The sequence below is a fragment of the Belonocnema kinseyi genome, chromosome 3 (genome assembly GCF_010883055.1).
Source record: "Belonocnema kinseyi isolate 2016_QV_RU_SX_M_011 chromosome 3, B_treatae_v1, whole genome shotgun sequence".
Lineage (NCBI taxonomy): Eukaryota > Metazoa > Arthropoda > Insecta > Hymenoptera > Cynipidae > Belonocnema > Belonocnema kinseyi.
In genome coordinates, this window is record NC_046659.1 from 128,039,511 (window position 1) to 128,063,282 (window position 23,772).

The 23,772-nt window shown below is 21.4% G+C and overlaps 1 protein-coding gene across 1 annotated transcript in view; it reads right to left on the reverse strand.

Annotated features, from left to right (window-relative positions):
* Positions 1 to 23,772, reverse strand: part of LOC117170260 (phospholipase D2) — an 86,216-nt gene that overhangs the window by 37,168 nt on the left and 25,276 nt on the right. The window contains exons 7-9 of the mRNA XM_033356912.1: positions 18,258 to 18,493; positions 11,667 to 12,100; positions 2,501 to 2,761 (exon numbers count right to left, since the gene is read on the reverse strand). Coding sequence (XP_033212803.1) covers positions 2,501 to 2,761; positions 11,667 to 12,100; positions 18,258 to 18,493 — 931 coding nt within the window. The remainder of the gene's footprint in view (positions 1 to 2,500; positions 2,762 to 11,666; positions 12,101 to 18,257; positions 18,494 to 23,772) is intronic.

Here is a 23,772-nt window from a genome sequence, read left to right on the forward strand (position 1 = left end):
TTTTTTTGTCGAAAATTCATATTTTTGGTATAAAATTCAACTATTTGGTTAAAAGTATACCTATTTTAAAGAAAATTTAACTATTTCATAAAAAATTAACTTTTTTATTAAAAAATAATATTTCCGAGTAGAAAATTTAATTGTTTGATAGATAATTCGTCTTTTTGGCTGTAAATTTTAAGAACTTTTTAAAAAATTCGGTTATTTTTTATTAAAACCTAATCTTGGTTGTAGAAAACTCATTTTTATTCAAAAATGCAACTACTTCGTTAAAATATCGTCCTTTTTCGTTAAATTTAATTTGTTGAATATTAGTTTTGTTGTGGAAAATTTATTTCTTTCAACTGAAATTTGATCAATTTCATTTTTGATTCATAAAATATCTTTTTTAGTTGGAAACCTTCGATTAAAAAAATTCATCTTTTATGGAATGAAAGTTATTTTTCTTGGTAGAAAAGAAACTTTTTTTAGTTGAGAATTCATATTTTTAGAATTATTTTATAGATAATTCGTCTTTTTCCTCATAAAATTCAACAGCTTTGTAAAAATTAATGTATTTTGTTAAAAATTCATCTTTTTTGGTTAAGTTTAATTTATGGTTCATAAAATATCTTTTTTAATTGGAAATCAACCCACTTAATTTCAAAATTCATCCTTCTTACTTGCTGTTACAAACAAAATTCGACTTTTGGCAAAAAGTTCATCTTTTATGGCAAACACAGTTACTTCGTTTTTTTATTTTTTTGAAAATAAACTTTTTTTGATGAAAATTCAAATTTTTGATATAAAATTGAACTTCTTAGTTAAAAATCGATCTATTTCAAAAACAATATAACTATTTGATCAAGAGTTAAATTTTTTGTTGAAAAATCATATTTCCAGATAGAAAATTTGACTATTTTGAAGATAATTCGTCTTTTTGTCTGTCAAATTCAACAACTTTGTTAAAAATACAGGTTTTTTTTTAATTCTTTCATTTTTTTTAAACTTAATTTTTGGTATGAAAACTGAAAATTTTTGAATATGATTTTTGGTTCATAAAACATCTTTTTTAATTGAAAGTGAACCCGTTTAATTTCAAAATTTATTCTTCTTGATTGCTGTTACAAATAAATTTTTTTCTTTTAAATCAACTAATTGAAAAATGATATTTTTGGTATAAAATTTAACTATTTAGTTAAAAATTGACCTACTTAAAAAAAAATATAGCCATTTGGTCAAGAGTTTACTTTTTTATTGTTAAAATAATATTTACGGATAGAAAATTTAACTGTTTTGTAGATAATTTCTCTTTTTAGCTGTAAATTTTAACAACTTCGTTAAAAATTCTTTTATTTTTTATTAAAACTTAATCTTGGGTGTTTAAAATTCATTTTTGGTTAAAAATCCAACTATTTCGTTGAAAATTATTCCTTTTGTGTTCAATTTAATTTCTTAAATATTAGTTTTGTTATAAAAAACGTATTTTTCAACTCGAAAATTTGTAAATATTATTTTTGTTTCATAAAATATCTTTTTTAGTTGGAAATGAATCCAATTGGATTCAAAATTCATCCATCCTGGTTGCTGTAACAAATATATATTTTTTCTTTTGATTCAACTAATTGAAAATTCGACTTTTGGCAAAAAATCCATCTTTTTTGGTAAAAAAGTTATTTTTCTTTGTTGAAAATAAACTTTTTCTTGTTGGAAATTCATATTTTTGGTATAAAATTCAACTATTTGGTTAACATTTTTTCCTTTTTTTTTAAGAAAATTGAACCAGTTGGTCAAAATTTAATTTTTTGTATTGACAAATCATTTTATAAATGTATAAAATTTTACTGTTTTATGAATAATTCTTCTTTTTCCGAGCAAAATTCAACAACTTTGTAAAAATTGATGTATTCTGTTGAAAATTCTTTATTTTTGATTGAAAATTAATATTGGGTGTTGAGACCTAATTTTTAGTTAAAAAATATTCCTTTTGGTTGAATTTAATTTGTTAAGTATTAGTTTTGTTGTCGAAAATTGGATTTTTTGTTCAAAAAATACCTTTTTTAGTTGGAAATGAACCCACTTGTTTTCAAAATTCATCCTTCTTAATTCCAGTTGCAAACATTTTTTTCTTCTTTTAATTCAACTGATTAAAAATTCAACTTTTAGTAAAAAATTTATCCTTTATGGCAAAAAAGTTTATTTTCCTTTTTTGAAAATAAACTTTTTTTGTTGTTAAAAATTCATATTGTTAGAATAAAGTTCAAATATTTACTTAAAAATGGACTCACTTTTTAAAAAATAAAATTGTAACTATTTGGTAAAGAGTTAACTTTCTTTTTGAAAAATTATATTTCCGGGTCGGAAATTAAATTATTTTCTAGATAATCCCTCTCTTTGTCTAAAAAATGCAACCAATTTTTTTGAAAATGATGTATTTTGTTAAAAAAACTTCCTTCTAAATAAATTCCCTGTAAAAAAAAATCACAATTTTAAAGAGTCTAAAAGAAAAAAGCAATCTTACTCATCAACAACGTCTTCTTCATCGCTGCTGCCTTCATGTGGACTATAAACCATATTGATCCACTCTTTTCTCTTCATTTTCACGTTATGTTTGACTTTGTCGACAGTCGTTTTCGCCATCTCAAATAAATTTTTTCTCTGTGGATCGGGAGTGTTGCATTTAAAACTTTCGTATCCATCTGGCGGCGAAAGCATCAAAGGATCTCCAGCTTTCAATTGAGGAAGTGGACTGAAGATTTGTTTCCGTTTACTAATCACTGGCCTGAAATTCAATTAATAACTCACAAAATTTTTTTCTTCTAAAAAAATTATCAGGGCTTCCACTCAAATTCTAGAATAAAATAAAATTTCAGGTTTTTCCGGGCATTTCTAGATTTTTCCAGATTTAATAAACTTCTAAAGTTCAGAGAAGTTCCGTGACCTTTCCTTAATTAAAAAATTCCCTGTGATTTCCAGACTTTGATCATTTTCCTCTAAATTTCCAGAAAATTTGTTCATTTTTTAGAAAACTTTCGAAATTCTTTTCAAGCTTCTAAAATTTTTTTTTGAAATCTTTAAAAATCTACATTTATAAAATTTTTTGGAAATGATTACAAACCTTTTTTAATTTTCTCTTAAAACTCTTTCTCCAAAATAAAAAATTATTTAAAATTTTCACATGATTCTTAAGAAAATTCTATTTTTAATCTTCTGAGACCTTTTAAAGATTATAACATTTATAAATTAATAAAATATTTAATGCATTTTTTTTTAATTTCACAAAATTAAAAAAATTGTTGTAAAATCATTTAGATTCTTGTTTTACAATTTTATAAATCTTTTGAAATTTTTTACAATTATTTAAAATATTCTCTTAAAATTAATTTTTCTATAATTGTGTAATATGTCAAAATTGCAAAATTTTACTTTGAAATATTTTAAACTCTTTTTAAAACATTTAGGAATTAATTTAAACATTTTTTTTTCTTTTTCAACTTTCTCTTAGAATCCATTACAAAAAAATAATAAAAAATTTCCCCATGAATCTTACCAACATTTTTTTATTCTCTTGACAACCTCCAAATTTAATTTACGTGACAAATTTTTAAATCCTGAAAAATGAAAAAATTGTCACACATTTTGAAATCATCGAAAGTAAAAATATTCTTTTAAAATAAAACCCAAGCTATTTAAAATTTACCCAGAAATATTGAATGAAATTTAATCTAATGAAATTCTTTATAATTATTAAAATCTTTTTTGAATTTTTTTAGTTATAAATTTTATTATTTGGTGGTTTTGTTAAAAATTCGTCTCTTTGGGTCAATAACTCAGCTCTTGTATAAAAGTTAAACCTTTCCTTTAAAATTTATATTTTGTTGCTGATAAGTCAAATGAAAATTTTTTTTAAGGATAACTGTTATTGCTGAAATTTTGTCTTTTTGATTTAAAAGTTCTTTTTTTAATTATAAATATTGCATCTTCCTTAAATAAAAATGCAACTTTTGTGTAAAAATTCGACTATTTTTATTTACATTTGTAAAGTAAAAATTCGTTTGTTTTAAGAGAAATTTAATCTTGTTTGGATAAAAATGCAAATATTTCATAGAGAATTCAATAATTTTGTTAAAAATTCATCCTTTTTGGTTGAAAAAATCGCCTTTTTGGATTTAAAAATGTTTTTTTTTTTTCGTAAAAACTTATTTCCTGCTTTAGAAAAATTAATATTTTTCATAATTTATCTTTTTAATCTAAAAATGCATACGTTTTAGTAGAAATATAATTGTGTTTATGAAAATGCAACTTTTTCATTAAAAATTCTTCTTCTTCGCTTTAGATTTACATTTTTTCAATTTAAAATTCTCCTTTTTTTGATAAAAAAATAATGTTCTTGGTTTGGAATTTTATTTTTATTGGGTAAAAATGCATCGGTTTCGCAGAAAATAATTTTTTTCTGAAGTCATATTTTGGTTTAAAAATTCAATTTTTGTAGAAAAAATTTGTTTTTTTGGCTTCAATTTTCAATAATTTAGATAACATTTTATTTATTTAATGAGTGATATATCATTATTTGTTGAGAATTCGTCTTTTTGGTTTTACAATTCTTTTTCTTTTGTAGAAATTTCATCTTTTTTGACTTAAATATTAACTATAACACTTTTTTGTTTGAAATCTATCCTTTTAGGTTGATCTTTTAAAATAGAAAAGACATTTTTTAAAATAATTTAATAAACTTGAAAATTTTAAATATGTATCTGAAATGCTGTTTTATTTCGTTTATAAAAGATTTTATGTTTAAAATATTACAATATTAAAATGCTGGTATGTAAATATTAAAGTGATTAAAGAAAATGAAAAATTAGTGTCATTTGGTTAAATTTAATTTGTTGAGTACTTTTTTTTTGAAAACTTGTTTCTTCCTTAATTATAAATTCATCTGTTTTAAGAGAAATTTGATCTTTATTCGAGAAAAATACAAATATTTTGTTGAAAATGCACTTTTTGCTTAAAATGTATATTGTGGTGTCGAAAAATGATTTTTATTAAAAATTCACCTGTTTTAGTAAAAATGTTATCTTTCTTTAATAAAAATCCAACTATTTGGTAGAGAATTTAACTATTTTGTTGAAAATTCATCATTTTTGGATTGAAAACACAATTTTTTCGCAGAAACTTATTTCCTGTTTAAAAATTTTAATTTTGTTTGTGAAAAAAGTTCTCCGATATCTCTTTTAACAGAAAATTCAACTATTTTTTCAAAATTGACTTTCTTCGATTTCAATTAATATTTGGCTGAATGATGTTTCTAAGAATTTTTTTTTCTTGAGGCTTTATATTTTTTTAAGTGAAAATTCATCTGTTCGGTTAAAATATGGACTTTTTTGGTTTGAAATTGATCTAACTGAAAATGTAACTTTTCCATTTTTTAAGACTGATCTTAATAGTTGAAAATTCTCCTTTTTTGGTGAAAAAACTCATTTTCTTGGTTCAAAATTTCATTTTTGTTTGGTAAAAATTCATGCAACTGTTTTTTTGAAAATTAAACTATTTCCTAGAAAATGTATTTTTTGCTTAAAATTCCTATTTTTCTGTTGAAAATCGAATTAACTTTTTTGGATGAAAATTCAATTTTTTTTAAATTTGTCTTTTTAATTTAAAGATTCACCTGTTTCAGTAGAGTTTTCTTTTTTCTTGAAAAAATGCAACTATTTTTTTTTTGCAATTTTAACAATCTGGTTAAGAAATTATACTTTTTCGTTGAAAATTCGACTCTTTAGTAGAAAATCAACTTGTTGTTTACACTTCTTAATTTGGTCTTGAAAAATGAACAGGAATCTTCTTTGGATAAAAATTTAACGATTTAAAAATTTTTAATACATCTGTTTTAAGAGCAATTTTATTTTCTTTTGATAAAAATTCAACTGTTTGGTTGAAAATTAAACTATTTTGTTAAAAGGGCATACTTTTTGGTTCAAAATTCTGCTGTTTTATTGGAAATTTAACTATTTCGTAGAAAATTTATTTTTTGTTTAAATTTAATATTTTTTTCTTTTTTGGCTATTTCTTTCTTGAGTGAAAAATCTTTACTTGTTCAAAATTCATATTTTTTGTTTAAATATTCAGCTCTTTTCGTGGAATATTAACCTTTTGTTTCAAATTCATATTTTGTTGCTGATAAGTGAACAAAAATATTTTTCTAATAAAAACGATTTCTTCTGAAAATTTGCCTTTTACATTTGAAAGTTCATCCTTTTTAGTAAACAATTATTTTGGTGTTGAAAAATGAACTAAAATGTTTTCTGTATGAAAGTTCAACTTAAAAAAAGTTTTGTTTTTCATTAAAAATTCATCTGTTTCAGTACAAATTTCATCTTTCTTAGATAAAAATACAAATGTTTGGTAAGGAATTAAAATATTTGATCAAAAATTCATCCTGTTTAGTTGAGAATTATCATATTATGTTTTGTTACAAAATTCATATTTTGATCCTGAAAAGTCAACTGGAGTCTTTTTGGATGAAATTTCAACTATTTTTTGGAAATTTGGTTAAAAATAAAAATTCATCTGTTTAAAGAGAAATTTCATTTTGTAAACAAAAAAAATCAACAATTTAGTAGAGAATTCAACAATTTTAAAAATTAAAATTAAATTAAAATCAAAAATTCAATTTTTTTCAAAATTTATCTTTTTGATCTAAAAACTCAAACGTTTTAGTAGAAATATAATTTTTTTCATGAAAATGTAACTTTTTTGTTAAAAATTCTTCTTACTTTGGATAAGTATTCAACTATTTTGTTTGAAAGATTTGGTTGAATGACTTTGTTAACAAATCATTTTTATGAAATAATTTTTTCTGAAAGATTTATATTTTTCCTTGAAAATTCATCTATTTATTTGAAATATAAGCTATTTTGTTGCAAAATAAACTTTTTTATTTGATAATTGAACTATTGTGGTAAAAGTTAAACTACATTGTTAATTTATTTTTTAGCTGAAGTACTGTTTTTGTTTGAAAATTTAATTTTTGCAGAGAAAATTCGTCTTTCCGCTTGAAGGTTTAACAATTTAGATAAACTGTTATTTCTTTCTTGAGTGAAAAATATTTATTTGTTAAAAATTCTTCTTTTTAGTTTTAAAATTCGTTTTGTTTTGCACAAATTTCATATTTTTTTATTAAAATATAAAGTGTGATAAAAAAGTTGAAAAACCAACTATTCTGTTCAAAATTCAAGTACTTTGTTAAAAAGTCATTGTTTATAGTGGAAAAGACATTTTCTGTTTAAAATAAATTTATAAATTAGAAAATTTTAAATACGTATCAGTCAAGGAAAAATCAGGGAATTCTGCTAGCAATAACTTTTTTGTTTGAAAAATAATATTTCCACGTAGAAAATTTTACTGTTTTATACATGATTGGTCCTTTTGGCTATAAAATTAAAGATGTTTTTAAATTTAAGTATTTTGATAGAAATTTGTGTTTTCTTGGTTAAATTTAATTTTTTGAGTATAAGTTTTGTTGTCAAAGATTTATTTATTTTTTTAAATTTATATTTTTAGTATAAAATTTAACTATTTGATTAAGACTGTACCTTTAAAAAAATTGAACTATTTTGTAAAAAAATTACCTTTTTTGTTGAAGTTATATTTCCGGGTAAATTTTTAAAATTTTTTACAGGTAATTCGACAATTTTGAAATTTTGTTGAAAATTTAACTATTGCGTAGAAAATGCAATTTTTGCTTAAAATTTTTATTTTGGTGTTGAAAAATGATTTTTATTCAAAACTCATCTGTTTTAGTAAAAATTTCATCTTTCTTGAATAAAAATACAAGCATTTCGTCTTTTTGGGTTTAAAATTCGTTTTCTTTGCATAAATTGCATCTTTTTTTATTGAAAAGTTAAAAATTCAACTATTCTGTTCAAAATTTAATTATTTTGTAGCAAATTCAAGTATTTTGTTAAAAAGTCATTGTTTATTATCAAGGAAAAATCAGAAAATAGCTAGAAATAAATTTATTTTTAAATCATATTTCCAGATAGAAAACTTTACTTTTTTATAACTAATTCGTCCTTTTGGCTATAAAATTTAAGATTTTTAATTTTTTAATTTAAGTATTTTGTTTAAAATTCTTGTTTTTTTTTTGTTAAATTTAATTTGCTGAGTATTAGTTTTGTTGTTGAAGATTTTTTTTTAAATTCAAATTTTTGTTATAAAATTAAACTATTTGATTAAAAATCTATTTTGAAGAAATTTTAATTATTTAGTAAAAAAATTAACTTTTTTGTTTAAGTTATATTTACTGAAAATTCAATTTTTTAGTAGAAACTTATTTTTTTTTAAATTCATATTTTGATCTTGAAAATTCATCTCGAATATTTTTTTGAAGAAAGTTCAACTATTTCAGAAAAATAAAAATTCAATTTTTTTCGTAAAAACTAATTTTATATTTTGATTGTGAAAAAGTTCGCCAAAATCTCTTTTAACACAAAACTCAACTATTTTGTTCAAAACTGACCTTTATCGATTTCAAAAATTCATTTGTTTTAGTATAATTATTATTTTTTTTTATGAAAATGCTAATTTTTTGTAAAAAATTCTAGTTATTTGCTTGAGTATTCAATTATTTTGTTTGAAAGATTTGGTTAAATGATTTGTTTAGAATTTTTTTTAAGGTTTTATATTTTTAGTTGAAAATTCATCTGTTTGGTTAAAATATGGACTTTTTTATTGATAAATAATCTTTCTTCACTGATAATTGAACTACTTAGGTAAAAGTTAAACCACATTGTTAAAATTTTATTCTTTTGATCGAAGACTTATATTTTTGGTTGAAAAAGCCTTTTTTGGTTTAAAATTAATTTTTTAACTGAAAATGTTTCATGGAACATTATTTTTTAGCTGAAAAGTCATATTTTGGTTTTGAAAATTCAATTTTCGTAGAGAAAATTCGTCTTTTGGCTTGAAGGATCAACAACTTAGATAACCTTTTATTTCTTTCTCGAGTGAAAAATCTTTATTTCTTGAAAATTCTTCTTTTTGGATTAAAAAATTCTTTTTCTATTTTATAAATTGCATCTTTTTTAATTAAAATATAAACTATGAATAAAAAAGTTGATAATTCAAGTATTTTGTTGAAAAGTTATTTTTTTGTTTGAAATAAATAAATAAATTAGAAAATTTTAAATATGTATTCGATATACTGTTTTATTTCGTTCATAAAATATTTTATGTTCAAAAATATTACAAGATTAAAATGCAGGTATATGAATATTAAAATGATCAAAGAAAATTAAAAATTATTTAAGGGAAAATCAGGGAATTCTGCTGGCAATAACTTTTTAGTTTTTTATTCATATTTCCAGTTAGAAAAAATTGACTGTTTTATACATAATTCGTCATTTTGGCTATTAAATTTAAGATTTTTAATTTTTTAATTTAAGTACTTTGTTAGAGATTCCTGTTTTTTGGTTAAATTTAATTTATTAAGTATAAGTTTTGTTGTTGAAGATCAATTTTTTTTTAATACATATTTTTGGTATAAAATTCCACTATTTAATTAAAACTCTACCTATTTTCAAGAAAAATGATTTATTTAGTAAAAAAATTATGTTTTTTGTTGAAGTTATATTTCCGGATAAATTTTTTTCATTTTTTACAGATAATTCGTAAATTTCGTAATTATGTTGAGAATTGAACTATTTCATAGAAAATGTACTTTTTGTTTAAATTTAATATTTTATTATTGAAAAGATAACTGAAATGTTTTCAGAATGAAAATTCAACTTTAAAAAAAAACTGTTTTAGGTTGAAAATTAATTTTCTTGGTTAAAATGTGGAATTTTTTTTTTAAATAATCTTTCTTAATTGATAATTAAAATACTTAGGTAAAAGTTAAACCACACTGTTAAAAATTTATTTTTTTTGATCGAAGGCTTTGATGGAAATCTTTGGTTGAATATGTAACTGTTTAGTCAAAAAGCCTTTTTTGGTTTAAAATTAATTTTTTAACTGAAAATCTTTCGTGGAAAATTATTTTTTAGCTGAAAAGTCATATTTTGCTTTGCAAATTGAATCTTTGTAGAGAAAATTCGTCTTTTGGCTTAAAGGTTCAAAAATTTAGATAAACTTTTATTTCTTTCTCGGGTGAAAAATCTTTATTTCTAGAAAATTCAAGTATTTTGTTAAAAAGTCATTATTCATGGTAGAAGACATTTTTTGTTTAAAATAAATGATTTAATAAAAAAATTTTAAATATGTATCCAAAATATTTTCTTCATTTCGTTTACAAAAGATTTTATGTTAAAAATATTATAAAATTAAAATGTTGGTATATAAAAATTACAATGATAAAAGAAAATGAAAAATTAGTCAAGGAAAAATCAGGGAATAGCTAGAAATACAAATTTTTTTTTAAAAATCATATTTCCAGATAGAAAACTTTACTTTTTTATAACTAATTCGTCCTTTTGGCTATAAAATTTAAGATTTTTAATTTTTTAATTTAGTTTTGTTGCTGAAGATTTTTTTTAATTCAAATTTTTCTTATAAAATTAAACTATTTTATTAAAAATCTATTTTTAAGAAATCTTAATTATTTAGTAAAAAAATTAACTTTTTTGTTTAAGTTATATTTCCAGGTAAATTTTTATTATGTTTTACAGATAATTCGTCTATTTCGTAATTTTATTGAAAATTTAACTATTTCTTAGAAAATGTACTTCTTGTTTAAATTTAATATTTTGGTCTTGAAAAGAGAAGTGAAATCTTTTTAAAATTAAAATTCAACTTTTTTTTGTTTGAAAACTTGTTTCTTCCTTAATTACAAAATTCATCTGTTTTAAGAGAAATTTGATCTTTTTCAAGAAAAATGCAAATACCATATTTGGTTGAAAATGCACTTTTCTATTTTTTTTTTTTTAATTTTACCAGATTCAATTGCTGGTATTTAAATGTTAAAAAAATAAAAAAAAAACAAGAAAAATTAGAAAAGGAAAAATCAGGGCATTTTACCTTAAAGGGCATACTGGGTATATAACACCCAGCGACTTATTTGGGTTTTAACAAAACGTACCAAATTCAAGAAAATGGAACATGTGGCGCCAGATTAACAAATGACATGAAAAATTAAGATCAATAAAATCGTTTAATCACGCAAAATACGGTGTTTCATTTTTCATTGAATTAAAGCTTTTATTTTTTAGAATAAATACCTTCCTTGGAACGAACACTTTAAGACTAATTTTATTTTTGAAGCGCCGTATCTCGGAAGTATTCAATTAAAATTTTAACTAAAAATATCAAAAACTTATAAACTTTAGTGTGAAAGAAGTCATTTAAAAATTTTTTTTCCAAAAAGGATTTTTTTAACTACTTTAAATTTCAAAAACTGGCATGAAACCTTGTTCTCCTTAAACTAGATAGATTAAAAATCATTAATTGATTTTCTTATAAAAAAACTATTCAATACCGTCGGCACAACACACGTTTGAAAACCCTTGGGTATAAGACACCCAGTATGCTCTTTATGTAATTTTACGGAACTGTGCCCTTTAACGGTTAAAAAATGAAATTTTCGGACACCCTGCCTAATTCTACTAGAAATGAAAAGCAAAAAAATTCTGGAAAGTAAAAATTGTCCAGACGAGTAGAGACCCGAAAATTTATTTGCGAAAAATCGAAAAACTTACAGAACTGGAAGACACTTTGTTGTTGCCATTGCGACTGTATTTGTGGCGATGGCAAGAGAGAGCAGCACATGTTTGTGGGATTTGCTATTCTGATTTGCGTGTTTGCTACTTGTGCTAGTCAGTTTTCCCTTTGACGGAATATAAATCGTGGATTGATGAGTGGAGCCTAAATCAGTGAGTCTGTGTTCGTGATTGTCCCACCTTCCGTAACAGAGGTCAATTCCGCCAAGAAAGGCGACTGATTGATCGACAATCACAATCTTTTCATGGTGGGCCCAGAGAAAAACCCCAACTCTCGCGTGATCCGGATGCCGCAATACTTTTATATTTTCCGGACACTTTTCCACAAGTTTCTGCTTGCTGTAAAAACTATTTATCCCCAGGGCCAGTTCCACTTCTTTGTAAATCATCACGAAGACTTTCACGCCAGCAATCTGAAGCGAATTGCAGTCAAGCTGACCGTTTTAATCGAAGAAAAAAAATTCCCGGTTTGTAAACATTTTTCACGGTCCATGAAATTTGAAAAAATCGAACTCTATTCTAAACATTTTTCCATTTAAAATAATAAACAATAAATTAAAGAACATAAAGTAGAACTCTTGAATTTTTAAATTGAAGTTAAAAATTTTACTCTAAATTAAAGAATGAACTAATAAATATTTTGAAAAAATCAAAATTATATTATTAAGTTGTTTTAGACTAGAAACATTAGAAATTTAAATCTTTTTCGACTTAAAAGTTCTTAAATTAGAAGCGAAATTACTTTTATTTTAAATAGTTTAAGCATCCTTGAAAAGCTTTAAAAATTTATTTCCAAATCTTGAGAAATCTAGAAGTGCTTTTAAATTTGTCCAAATATAAAATAATGTTTGAAATTTTTTTTTTTAACTTTTAAACATATTTTAAAACGAATTGACTTTTTTCTACAAGTTTTAGAAAATCCTGAAAATTAAAAGTAAAATATTTAAAATTTAAATTGATAAATAACAATAGGATGATTACTATTTGTAGAAAAAATTAGAGTAATATTAAGAGATATTTAGAAGTCTTAAAAAGATTCAAATTAAATTTAGAACTGGAAATTTTGGTGAAATACCCACAACCGAATTTAAAACAAAATGTAGATTTTTGAAGAATTCAAATAAAAAAATTAGAAGCTTTTTAAGAATTGTAAGAAGCACAAAAATAAAAACATTTTCTGAATATTCCTACGAGAATTAATGATTATTTTTCATGTTGAAAAATTATTTAAACAGAATATTTAAAAAGATTTAAAGAAATTTCCGGTATTGGCAAAAAAAATCCTGGCAGATTTTTCAATTTTTTTTTATAATTTGCAGAATTTTCTAAAAATTGTAGAAAAAATTCTATTAATTTAAAAACATATTGAGAAATTCTAAAAAAAAATTTCCGCATACTTTGTTTAAATTTCTTGACATCATATTAAATTTCAAATTAATTTTGAATCTTTTCATAACTTCTAAATATCTCTTAAAATTACTGAAATTTTTTCTACTAATAATAAATGTTCAATTATTATTTCTAGATAAAAATTTAAAAATTTCATTTACAAATTAAACATCTTTTAAATAGAATTTTAAATATTAGGCTTCAATTTAATTGTATTAAATTAACAGTCAAATATCGCTAAATATTAAATAATTATTCTTTTTTCTTAATTAAAAAATGACACATTAAATGGGTTAAAAATTGAATAATTTAGACTGAAACAATATTTTTAATTGAATAAAGGCCTTTAATTACGAATATATTATTATTAATTTATTTTTAAATTGAAAATAGTTTACAAAGTTTCAATCGCACTTTTACATTTTTTTAATGACTAAGATTTTCGAATGGACACAATAAAACTCTGGAAATTTTTAAACTTTGAACGAATTTAGAACAGATTCATTTTAAAAATTATTTATTTATTTATATTTACAGTGGATGAAATAATACTGTTTTTTATCAAAAACTATCAACTTCAAACGCTTTTAAATTTTAATTGGGTAAGTCTTCAAGACAACATTTAAAAAATATTAAAAAATTAATTAAAATTTGCATAAAATGCGTTTTAGTTTTTTCTTTTGAATTTTTTTGAATTTTGTAAATCGCAATTTCCAAATGAATAAATATAATTTAATTAATTTTTCAGTATTTTTTAAAATCCTAATTTAAATTCCAAATATTTAGAACGAGTGGTGAAGAAGAAGTTGTGAATCATAAACTTCGTTAATAAATCAACAATTAAAATAAAAAAGTTATTTTCAAAATCAAATACTCAAATTTTTGTAAAAAATAATTTTCCAATATAAATTGAATTTTTTTAAGAATAGGTAAATTTTCAATTAAAAACGTAATTTTTAAAAACAAAAACAAAAAGGATTTTTTAACAAAGTAGTTCAACTTTTAAACAAAAAAGTGAAATAAAAATCAAAAAATTTAATTGTACACCAAAAAAGAAACATTTTTAACAAAATAAGTCCATTTTTAACCAAATAGTTCAATATTAAAAATAAAAAAGATCAATCTTAAACCAAAAATGGAATACTCAGTTTTTCAGACTGAAAACTTAATTTTTAATATGAATTTAATTTTTAACCAATTAGTTAAATTTCCAGGTAAACAAATAATTTTTAGTAAAAAAATAAATCTGCCAAAAATATAGTATTCAACCAAAAAGAAATATTACCAACAAGACATAAATTTTAAACCTAAAAGTTGAAATTTTAATTAAAAAATAGATAAAATTAATCTTTAAGAAAGCAATTCGACTTCATAAATAAGTAGTTTTCGGTAGAAAATTAATCTTTTTGCTTAAAAATTCATCTCTTTGGTTAGAAATTTAACAAATAGGTTTTAAAGTTGAACTAATTTATTGAAAATTATTTTAAAAAATTGTTTCCTTCTTTCTTAAAAATTTAACTTTTTGGTTTAAAATTCTTAAATTAAATTGAAAATTCGTTTTTTCGGTAGAAAATTAATATTTTTATTGAAAAATTTATATTAAAAATTAAAAAAAAATTCTTTCTTTTTTAAAAATTCAACTATTTGGTTAATAATTCTTGAATTTTATAAAATATTCGTCTTTTTCGGTAGAAAATAAATCATTTTGTAGAAAAATTCATCTTTTTTTATTGAAAATTCAACCTTTTGGGCGAGAATATTTGAATTTTGTTAAAACTTCGTCGTTTTCGGTAGAAAATTAATTTTTTTGTTCAAAAATTCCTCTCGTTGGTTGAAAATTTAACAAGTAGATTTAAAATTTGAACAAATTTCTTAAAAATTATTAAAAATTTTTTTTTCTTTCTCTCTTAAAAATTTAACTTTTTAATAAAGAATTTTGGAATTTTATTGAAAAATCGTGTTTTTTGGTAGTGAATGAGTTTTTTTTCAATTCATCTTTTGTAATTGAAAATTCAACTTTTTGGTCATGAATTCTTGAATTTTCTTAAATTTTTTTTTGTAATATAGAAAATTATTCTTTTGACATAAAGATTTATTTTTTACTCAAAAATTAAAAGAAAAGTGTTTTTTTTTTAATTCAACTATTTGGTTTAGAATTTTTAAATGTTATTGAAAAATTGTCTTTTTTTGAAATAAATTAATCAATTTGTTTAAAAATTCATATTTTCTATTTAAAAATTGAACTTTTTGTTCAAGAATTTATTTTTGAATTAAAAAAAAAAATCGTTTTATTGGTAGAAAATTAATCTTTTTGTTTAAAAAGTCATCTCTTTGGTTGGAAATCTAACAACTAGGTTTTCAAGTTGAACTAATTTCTTAAAAATTATAAAAAAATTGGTATCTTTCTTTCTGAAAAATTAAACTTTTTAGTTGAGAATTCTTGAATTTTATTGAAAAATCGTGTTTTTTGGTAGTGAATGAATCTTTTTTTGAATTCATCATTTGTAGTTGAAAATTCAAATTTATGGTTAAAAATTCTTGAATTTTCTTATAAATTTGTTTTTTTTTTTTGTAAAAAATTAATCTTTTAGTTTAAAAATTTTCTTTTTAACTTGAAAATTTAACAACTAGGTTTGAAATTTGAACGACTTTCTTAAAAACTAAAAAAAAATGTTTTTTTTTAATTCAGCTTTTTTGTTTAAAATTCTTAAATTTTATTAAAAATTTGTCTTTTTTGGTAGTAAATTAATCAATTTGTTTAAAAATTAATATTTTCTAGTTAAAATGTCAACTTTTTGGTTAAGAATTTTTAAATTTAAAAAAATGCAATGAACAAATTTCTTAAAAATTATGAAAAAAATTCGTTTTTTTTTGTAGAAAATTAATCTTTTTGTTTAAAAATATTTTTATTTAAAAATTTAAAAACTAGGTTTCAAATTTGAACCACTCTCTTAAAAATGTATAAAAAAATTTTTTTGTTGTAAAATTCAACATTTTAGTTTAGAATTCTTAAACTTTATTTAAATTTGGTCTTTTTTGATAGTAAATTGATCAATTTATTTAAAAATCTATATTTTCGAAAATATAACTTCTTTTAAAATTAATCTCTTTGGTTGGAAATTTAAAAACTAGGTTTTAAAGATGAACTAATTTCTTAAAAATTATTTAAAGAATTGGTTTGTTTCTTTCTTAAAAATTCAACACTTTAATTGAGAATTCTTGAATTTTATTGAAAATTCATATTTTTTGGTAGTGAATGAATCTTTTTTTTTATTCATCTTTTGTAGTTGAAAATTCAACTTTTTGGTTCAAAATTTTTGAAATTTGTTAAAAATATGTCTTTTTTAGTAGAAAATTAATCATTTTGTGTAAAAATTCATCTTTCTGATTGAAAATTAAACTGTTTTGTTGAAAATTCCTTTTTTTTTTGCTGAAAAATTACTGCATTTGGAAATTCTTGAAACTAAAAATATACGCTCAAAAATAAATGATATCATAATTTAAAAAGATAAGAAATCAACTAATTCTTTTTAAAACGCTTAAAATCAAATTTGACAGATTTTTCTTTTAAAATTTTGTAAACATCCAAAATGCAAAAAAACAGAAAAACGTCGATTAGTCGCATTTTTTTGAATCGCAAAAAGTCGCACTTAAAAAAAAAAGCGATCCGAGCCCTAAATATCAAATCCAGAGATTAAGTATTTTTGAAATCTTTGAAATATTAGAAAAATTCAAAATTTTATTTAGAGTCTCGTGAATCCGAGCTCTGCGCGTATAAAATTTAAATATTTATTAAAAATTTGTATTCCTTACCCACTAAGCCTTGCAGCTTTATAAAAAAAATTGCATTAAAAACCTTTTCAGTCAGATATTTTACACAATAATAAAAACAGGGATCACATTGGTTCATCAGTTCAAAAAAATAAAATGCACGTAACATTAAAAATTGAACAATTACATTTTTTTATTAGCTGAAAACTTTTTAAATTAAAAATCAAATTTCTTTGATCTAAAATAGTTTTAAAATCCTTACAAGGCTTCGTATTTTTATTTAAAAATCTTGAAACGTCTGCATGTTGTTTTATATTTTTTTTAAACTTTTAATTATTTTTGAAATTTTTTCAGAACTTCTGAACAATTATTAGATTTTTGTTTAAACTGCCAAATTAAAAAGAATTCCTTAGAATCTTCCAGATTCATTTTCGCTAATTTTGTGAATGTTTCCAAATCTTTTTGAATATTTACTTAAAAATAACTTTTCAAAATAAAAAATCATTTTTAATTTTCCTAGGAAATGTTTTTTATTCTTTTTCAACCTTTTAAAATTCTTAAAAAGCTTTTTAAGTTTTTGCCCGAAATATGCAAAAATATATATTTTGTTTTAAAAGCAGACCGTTTAAACTATTTCAAATAATTCTAAATTACTTTTTTTTAAATAGAAAAATTAAAATTGTAACGCTCAAATTTTTATTTTTTACGGTTTAATTATAATTGCGGATTTTAAATAAACAGTCGGATATTTCTAAATATTAAGTAGAAACTTTCAAATTTCAATATTTGAAATTTAAAAAAAGCTTTCAATTATAAATATATTATTTTGAAATTATTTAAAAATTGAAAATAGTTTTTAACCTTAGAAACTGGAAATTCTAAAATTGTGAACTGATTCCGAATTGTTCAGTGAAAGCAATTATTATTCACTTTGAAAATATTAAAATACAGTTCCATTTTAAAAGTCATTATTAATTTATATTCACAGGTGATCAACTAAAAATGTTAAAGTCTTTAAAACTGCATTTATAAATTCTTTAAATTAAAATGTACGCTTAAAAATAGAAATCTCAAATTTTAAAAAATGCAAATTGGAAGATTTTTGAAAAACGCATTCTAAACTGAATGATATCATAATTGAAAAATATACCAATTTAATTTAATTTAACCACTCTCTATTTTTCTCATTAAAAGGTCAATTCCATCGCTGGATTCTTTATATAAAAGATTTTTTAAAAATTGAAAAAATATTCAAGAAAAGCTTATAAAAATTTTAAACAATATGGATTGTTTAAAAAATAGATACAGCGAAAAAAATTCTCATTTATAAAGATGTTATAGGGGATTTTGGGGAAAAAAGGGGAATAGAAGACGGACTGTGATCCCTGCAAAGAGCATAAAATAACTCACAGCCTTCCTTTCCAAAATTCTATCCAGTCTCCAGTAATCCCCCTCAGTCGCAGGTCGTTTAAGAAAAATTTCAGGGGAAAGCCACCAGTCCGCGATGAAAATTTCTTCAGTTGCGGCTTCCAAAGCGTCCGCGAGGGCCGACATGTAACTGGAACCGTCGACGAACCAAGTGGCTGGAACGGGAGAACGACAGGGGGCGAAGGACTTGTGAGGATTCGCCTGTATGAAGTACTTGCCTGGAATTTTTTATCTCTGAACGACTATTCATACTACACTAATTCTCAACAATCCTTTAATTATTAAAAAAAATAAAGCCCAAAATTCGACGAAAAGAGGGGAAATAGGGCGATTTTTCATGAAAATAGGGGAATAATTGAAAAAAAAAAAGATTGAAGCAATTACCATTTTCCTAAGGTTTCAAGTAAAAATATACTGTATTTTCAAAAAAAATTGCTAAATTTTTATATAATGAAGATGAATTTTCTACCACAAAAGATGCATTTAAAAAAAAAAAAAAGAATATTAGCAAATGAGTTGACTTTTCAAACTAAATAATGAATTTTAAAAAATTGAGTTACTTTCTTTAAAAAAAAAAATTACAATAATAAGAACTTAAAAAAAAACATAATAGGTTAATTTTGCACCAGAAAGATGAATTTTCAACTAAAATTCTTGGACAAAAAGATAAATGTTCAACCAAGAATATAAATTTTTACAAAAAAAGATGCATTTTCAACTAAAAATGATACATTTTTGATCAACAAATTCTTGAATTTTCTTACAAATTTGTTTTTTTTTGTAGAAAATTAATCTTTTTGTTTAAAAATTTGTTTTTTTACTTGAAAATTTAACAACTAGGTTTGAAATTTGAACGAGTTTCTTTAAAACTAAAAAAAGTTTTTTTTTTTAAATTCAACTTTTTTGTTTAGAATTCTTAAATTTTATTGAGAATTTGTCTTTTTTGGCAGTAAATTAATCAATTTGTTTAAAAATTAATATTGTCTAGTTAAAATTTCAACTTTTTGGTTAAGAATTTAAAAATTTTTTAAAATGCATTTTAGCGGCAGAAAATTAATATTTTTGTTTAAAAAGTTATCTTTTTGATTAAAAAATTTAAAAAAAGGTTTTAAAGTTGACCTACTTTAATAAAAATGTCAAAAATTTTCTTTCTTTCTTAAAAATTCAACTATTTGGTTGATAATTCTTGAATTTTATTTAAATTTCGTCTTTTTCGGTAGAAAATTAATTTTTTTTTTTAAAAATTCATCTCTTTGAGTGGAAATTTAACAACTAGGTTTTAAAGTTGAACTAATTTCTTAAAAATTATGAAAAAATTTGTTTCTTTCTTAAAAATTAAACTTTTTAGCTGAGAATTCTTGAATTTTATTAACAATTTGTCTTTTTGGTAGTAAATTATTCTTTTTATTTAAAAATTCAACTTTTTGGATCATAATTCTTTAACTTTGTGGAAAATTTTATATTTTTTAGTATTAATTTAATATTATTGTTTTGAAATTCATTTTTTTTAATTTGAAAATTCATCTTTTAGCTTGATAATTCTTGACTTTTGTTGAAAATTCGTCTTTTTTAGTAATAAATTAATCTTTTTGTATAAAAATTCCTCTTTCGTACTTTAAAATTCAAGTTTTTGTTTAAGAATTCTTGAATTTTGTTAAAAATTCGTCTTTTTTGTAGAAAATTAATCTTTTTGTTTCAGACCAAAAAGATAAATGTTCAACCAAGAACAAATTTTTACCAAAAAAGATGCATTTTCAACTAAAAAAGATACATTTTTGATCAACAAATGAATGTTCAACCAAAGAGATGAATTTTTACCTAAAATAATAAATCTTTAAACGATAATAATATTGAATTTTTGACCAAAAATATGAGTTTTCAACCATGAATATTAATTTTTACAAAAAGAAGCATAAATGTTCGCACAAACAGATTATGTTTACCTAAAATTATGAAGTATTCTACTGGAATAAGTTAAAAAATTCAGTCGAAAAAGTACTTTTTTCAACAACAACAAAAATAGTAACATTTTCAAAGAAAGTGATGCATTTCAAACTAAAATTGTAAATCTTTAACTGCAATAGTTCAATTTTACACCAGAACGACTAATTATCAAAAGAAATGATAAATCTAACGACAATAATTAAATTTTTGACCAACAAGATGAATTTCGAAACAAGATAAATTTACAAACAAGTATATTAATTTTAACCAAAAAAGAATATTTTTCAACAAAAATTGAATAATTAAATTATTAATTCACAAAATGAAATTTCAACGATTGGCGAGTTTTTTTTAACTAAAATTACGGTTCAATTTTCAAATAAATAACAATTTTTCATAAAAAAAGAAACAGATTGTCACCAAAATCGTTACATTTTCGACTAAAAAATTCCTTTTAATCCTTTTTCCTCGAATTTCAAGCAGAAATATAATGCTTTAAAAAAAATTACATTTTTAACCAATAAAGATGAATTTTCTACTACAATGGATGAATAAAAAAAATCAACAAAAGAGTTGATTTTTCAAACTAATAAGTCAATAAAAAATTGACTTTTTAATCTGAAAAGTACAACTTTCAACAAAAAGTTAATTTAAAAAATGTATATATGGATAAAGTTTAACGAAACAGCTGAATTTTTCATAAAAAATATGAATTTTCAACAAAAAGTTAATTTGTAACAAAATATTTGGATTTTCCATACAATTGTTGAATTTTAAATCTAAAAAGACGAATTTTTGATTTAAAAATATTTATTTTTAACTAAAATGAGGAATCTTCAACCAAAAAAATTAAATCTCGATGAAAATTGTAATCGTTAATACATATTTCTACCAAATGAGACGAATTATTGATGAAAATACACAACTTTTCAACCAAATACTTGAAATTTCTAGTAAAAAAGATAAATTTTCAATAAAAATTGAAATAGTTAAATTTTCAACAACAAGAAAAAACGAATTTCTCTCTAATAAAATAAATGAACGAAACAGTTGTTATTTGAAATAAAAAAAAGATAAGCTTCAAAATTTAAAATTATTCTTTTAAAATAAAAACTAAACCATTAAAAATTTTCTCAGAAATCTTGATTAAAACTTAATCTTAAATGTTTCATAATTATTAAAAAGCTTTTAATTAAAACTTTTTAAATTTGTCTTTTTTGATTGAAAATTCCATTTTTTACATAGAAACTTATTTCTTGTTTCAAAATTCATATTTGGAACTTGAAAAGTTATCTGATATTTTAGATAACTTTTCAAGTTCCAAAGTTTTTCAAAATTTATTTTTTTAATTACAAAATTATCTGTTTCAGTGGAAAAATAATTTTTTAAATGAAAATGCAACTTTTTAATTAAAAATAATTCTTTTTTTGTTAAAATGATTTAGTAGAATACATTTTTTTTCATCATTTTTTTTTCTTGAAGATTTACATTTTTAGTTGAAAATTTATCTATTTGGTTGGAAGTTAAAGTTTATTATTCAAAATTCGAAAAGACTTTTTTTTGTTTAAAATTAAATTTTTTAACTGAAAATGTAACTGTTTTTTTTTTTGGAATTTATCCTTTTAGATTGAAATTTAAACTTGCGTTAAAAATCTAATTATCTTGTTAAAAATTCAAGTATTTTGTTGAAGACATTTTTTTTTGGTACAAACTAAATTAATAAATTTTAAAATTTTAAATATGTATCTGAAATACTGTTTTATTCAGTTTATAAAAGATTCTATTTTAAAAAATTTTACCAGATTAGATTGCTAGCATTTAAATATTAATGATCAAGGAAAACGACAAATTAGAATAAACTTTTTTTTGTTGAAAAATCATATTTTCAGGTGGAAAATTTTACTATTTTATAGACAATTCGTCTTTTGGTTGTACAATTTAACAAGTTTGTTAAAAATTGTTATATTTTTGGTAAAAAATTCTACTGTTTTGATGAAAATTTTACTATTTCGTAGAAAATTTACTTTTTGTTTAAAGTTAAATAAATTTCTCGTTTTTTAATAAAAATTCATTTGTTTTAGTACAAATTTCATCTTTATCGAATAGAAATGCAACTATTTGGTAGATAAACCAACTATTTTGTTAAAAATTCATCTCTTTCGGTTGAAAAAAATGCATCTTTTTGAATTAAAAATTCTTTTTTTTTTCGTAGAAACTTATTTTTTATTTAAAAATTCATATTTTGATCTTAAAAATTCAACTGAAATAATTTTTCATTGAAAATTTAACTATTTTTTTAAACATTTTTTGAAAATAAAAATTCACCTGTTTTAAGCAAAATTTCTTCTTTTTACTAAGCTATAACCATTTGGTAGATAATTTTACAATTGTGTTAAAAAGTCATCTTTTTTCATTAAAAATTCGTCTTTTTGGATTAAAAATTTAATTATTTTTTCCAAATTGTTCGTTTTTATCTAAAAACTCACACGTTTTAGTAGAAATATTATTTTTTTCATAAAAATCTAACTTTTTGGTTACAATTTTTCTTCTTTGCTTGAGAATTCAACTATTTTCTTTGAAAGATTAGCTTGAATTACTTTGTTAAAAAATCATTTTTATGAAATATTGTTTTCTGGAAGATTTATATTTTTTACTGAAAAAATTGTTAAAAAATAATCTTTTTTAATTAAAAATTGAACTATTTCGGTAAAAGTTAAATCACATTGTTAAATTTCGTCGAGAAGCCTTTTTTTAATTCAAAATTAATTCTTTTACTCAAAATGTTTTGAGTTTAAAATTAGTTTTCTTTTGAAAAATCATATTTTCAGGTAGAAAATTTTACTGTTTTATACATAATTCGTCTTTCTGGCTATAAAATTTAAGATTTTTAATTTTTTAATTTAAGTATTTTATTTAAAATTCGTGTTTTTTTGGTTAAATTTAATTTATTGAGTATAAGTTTTGTTGTCAAAGACTTTTTTTTTAATTTATATTTTTGATATAAAATTCGAGTTTCTGGATGAAAAAATTCATGATTTTGGACTAAAAATTCACTTTTTTTCGTAGGAACTTATTTCCTGTTTAAAATTTTATATTTTGATTGCGAAAAAGTTCATCGAAATCTCTTTTAACATAAAATTCAACTATTTTTTCAAAATCGACCTTTTCGATTAAAAAATTCATCTTTTTCAATAGAATTATAATTATTTTTTATGAAAATGCAACTTTTTGGTTAAATATTCTTCTTTTTTGCTTGAGTATTCAATAATTTTGTTTATAAGATTTGGTCGAATGATTTTGTTAAGAAACTTTTTTTCTTGAGGATTTATATTTTTAGTTGAAAATTCATCTTTTTGGTCAAATAATGGACTCTTTTGTTAAAAAATAATCTTTTTTAATTAATAATTGAACTATTTGGGGAAAAAGTGAAACTACATGGTTAAAATTTTATTTTTGGATCGAAAGCTTATGTCTTTGGTTGAAAAATCAACTGTTTTGTCGAGAAGCCTTTTTTCCTTCAAAATTAATTCTTTTACTAAAAATGTTTCGTGGA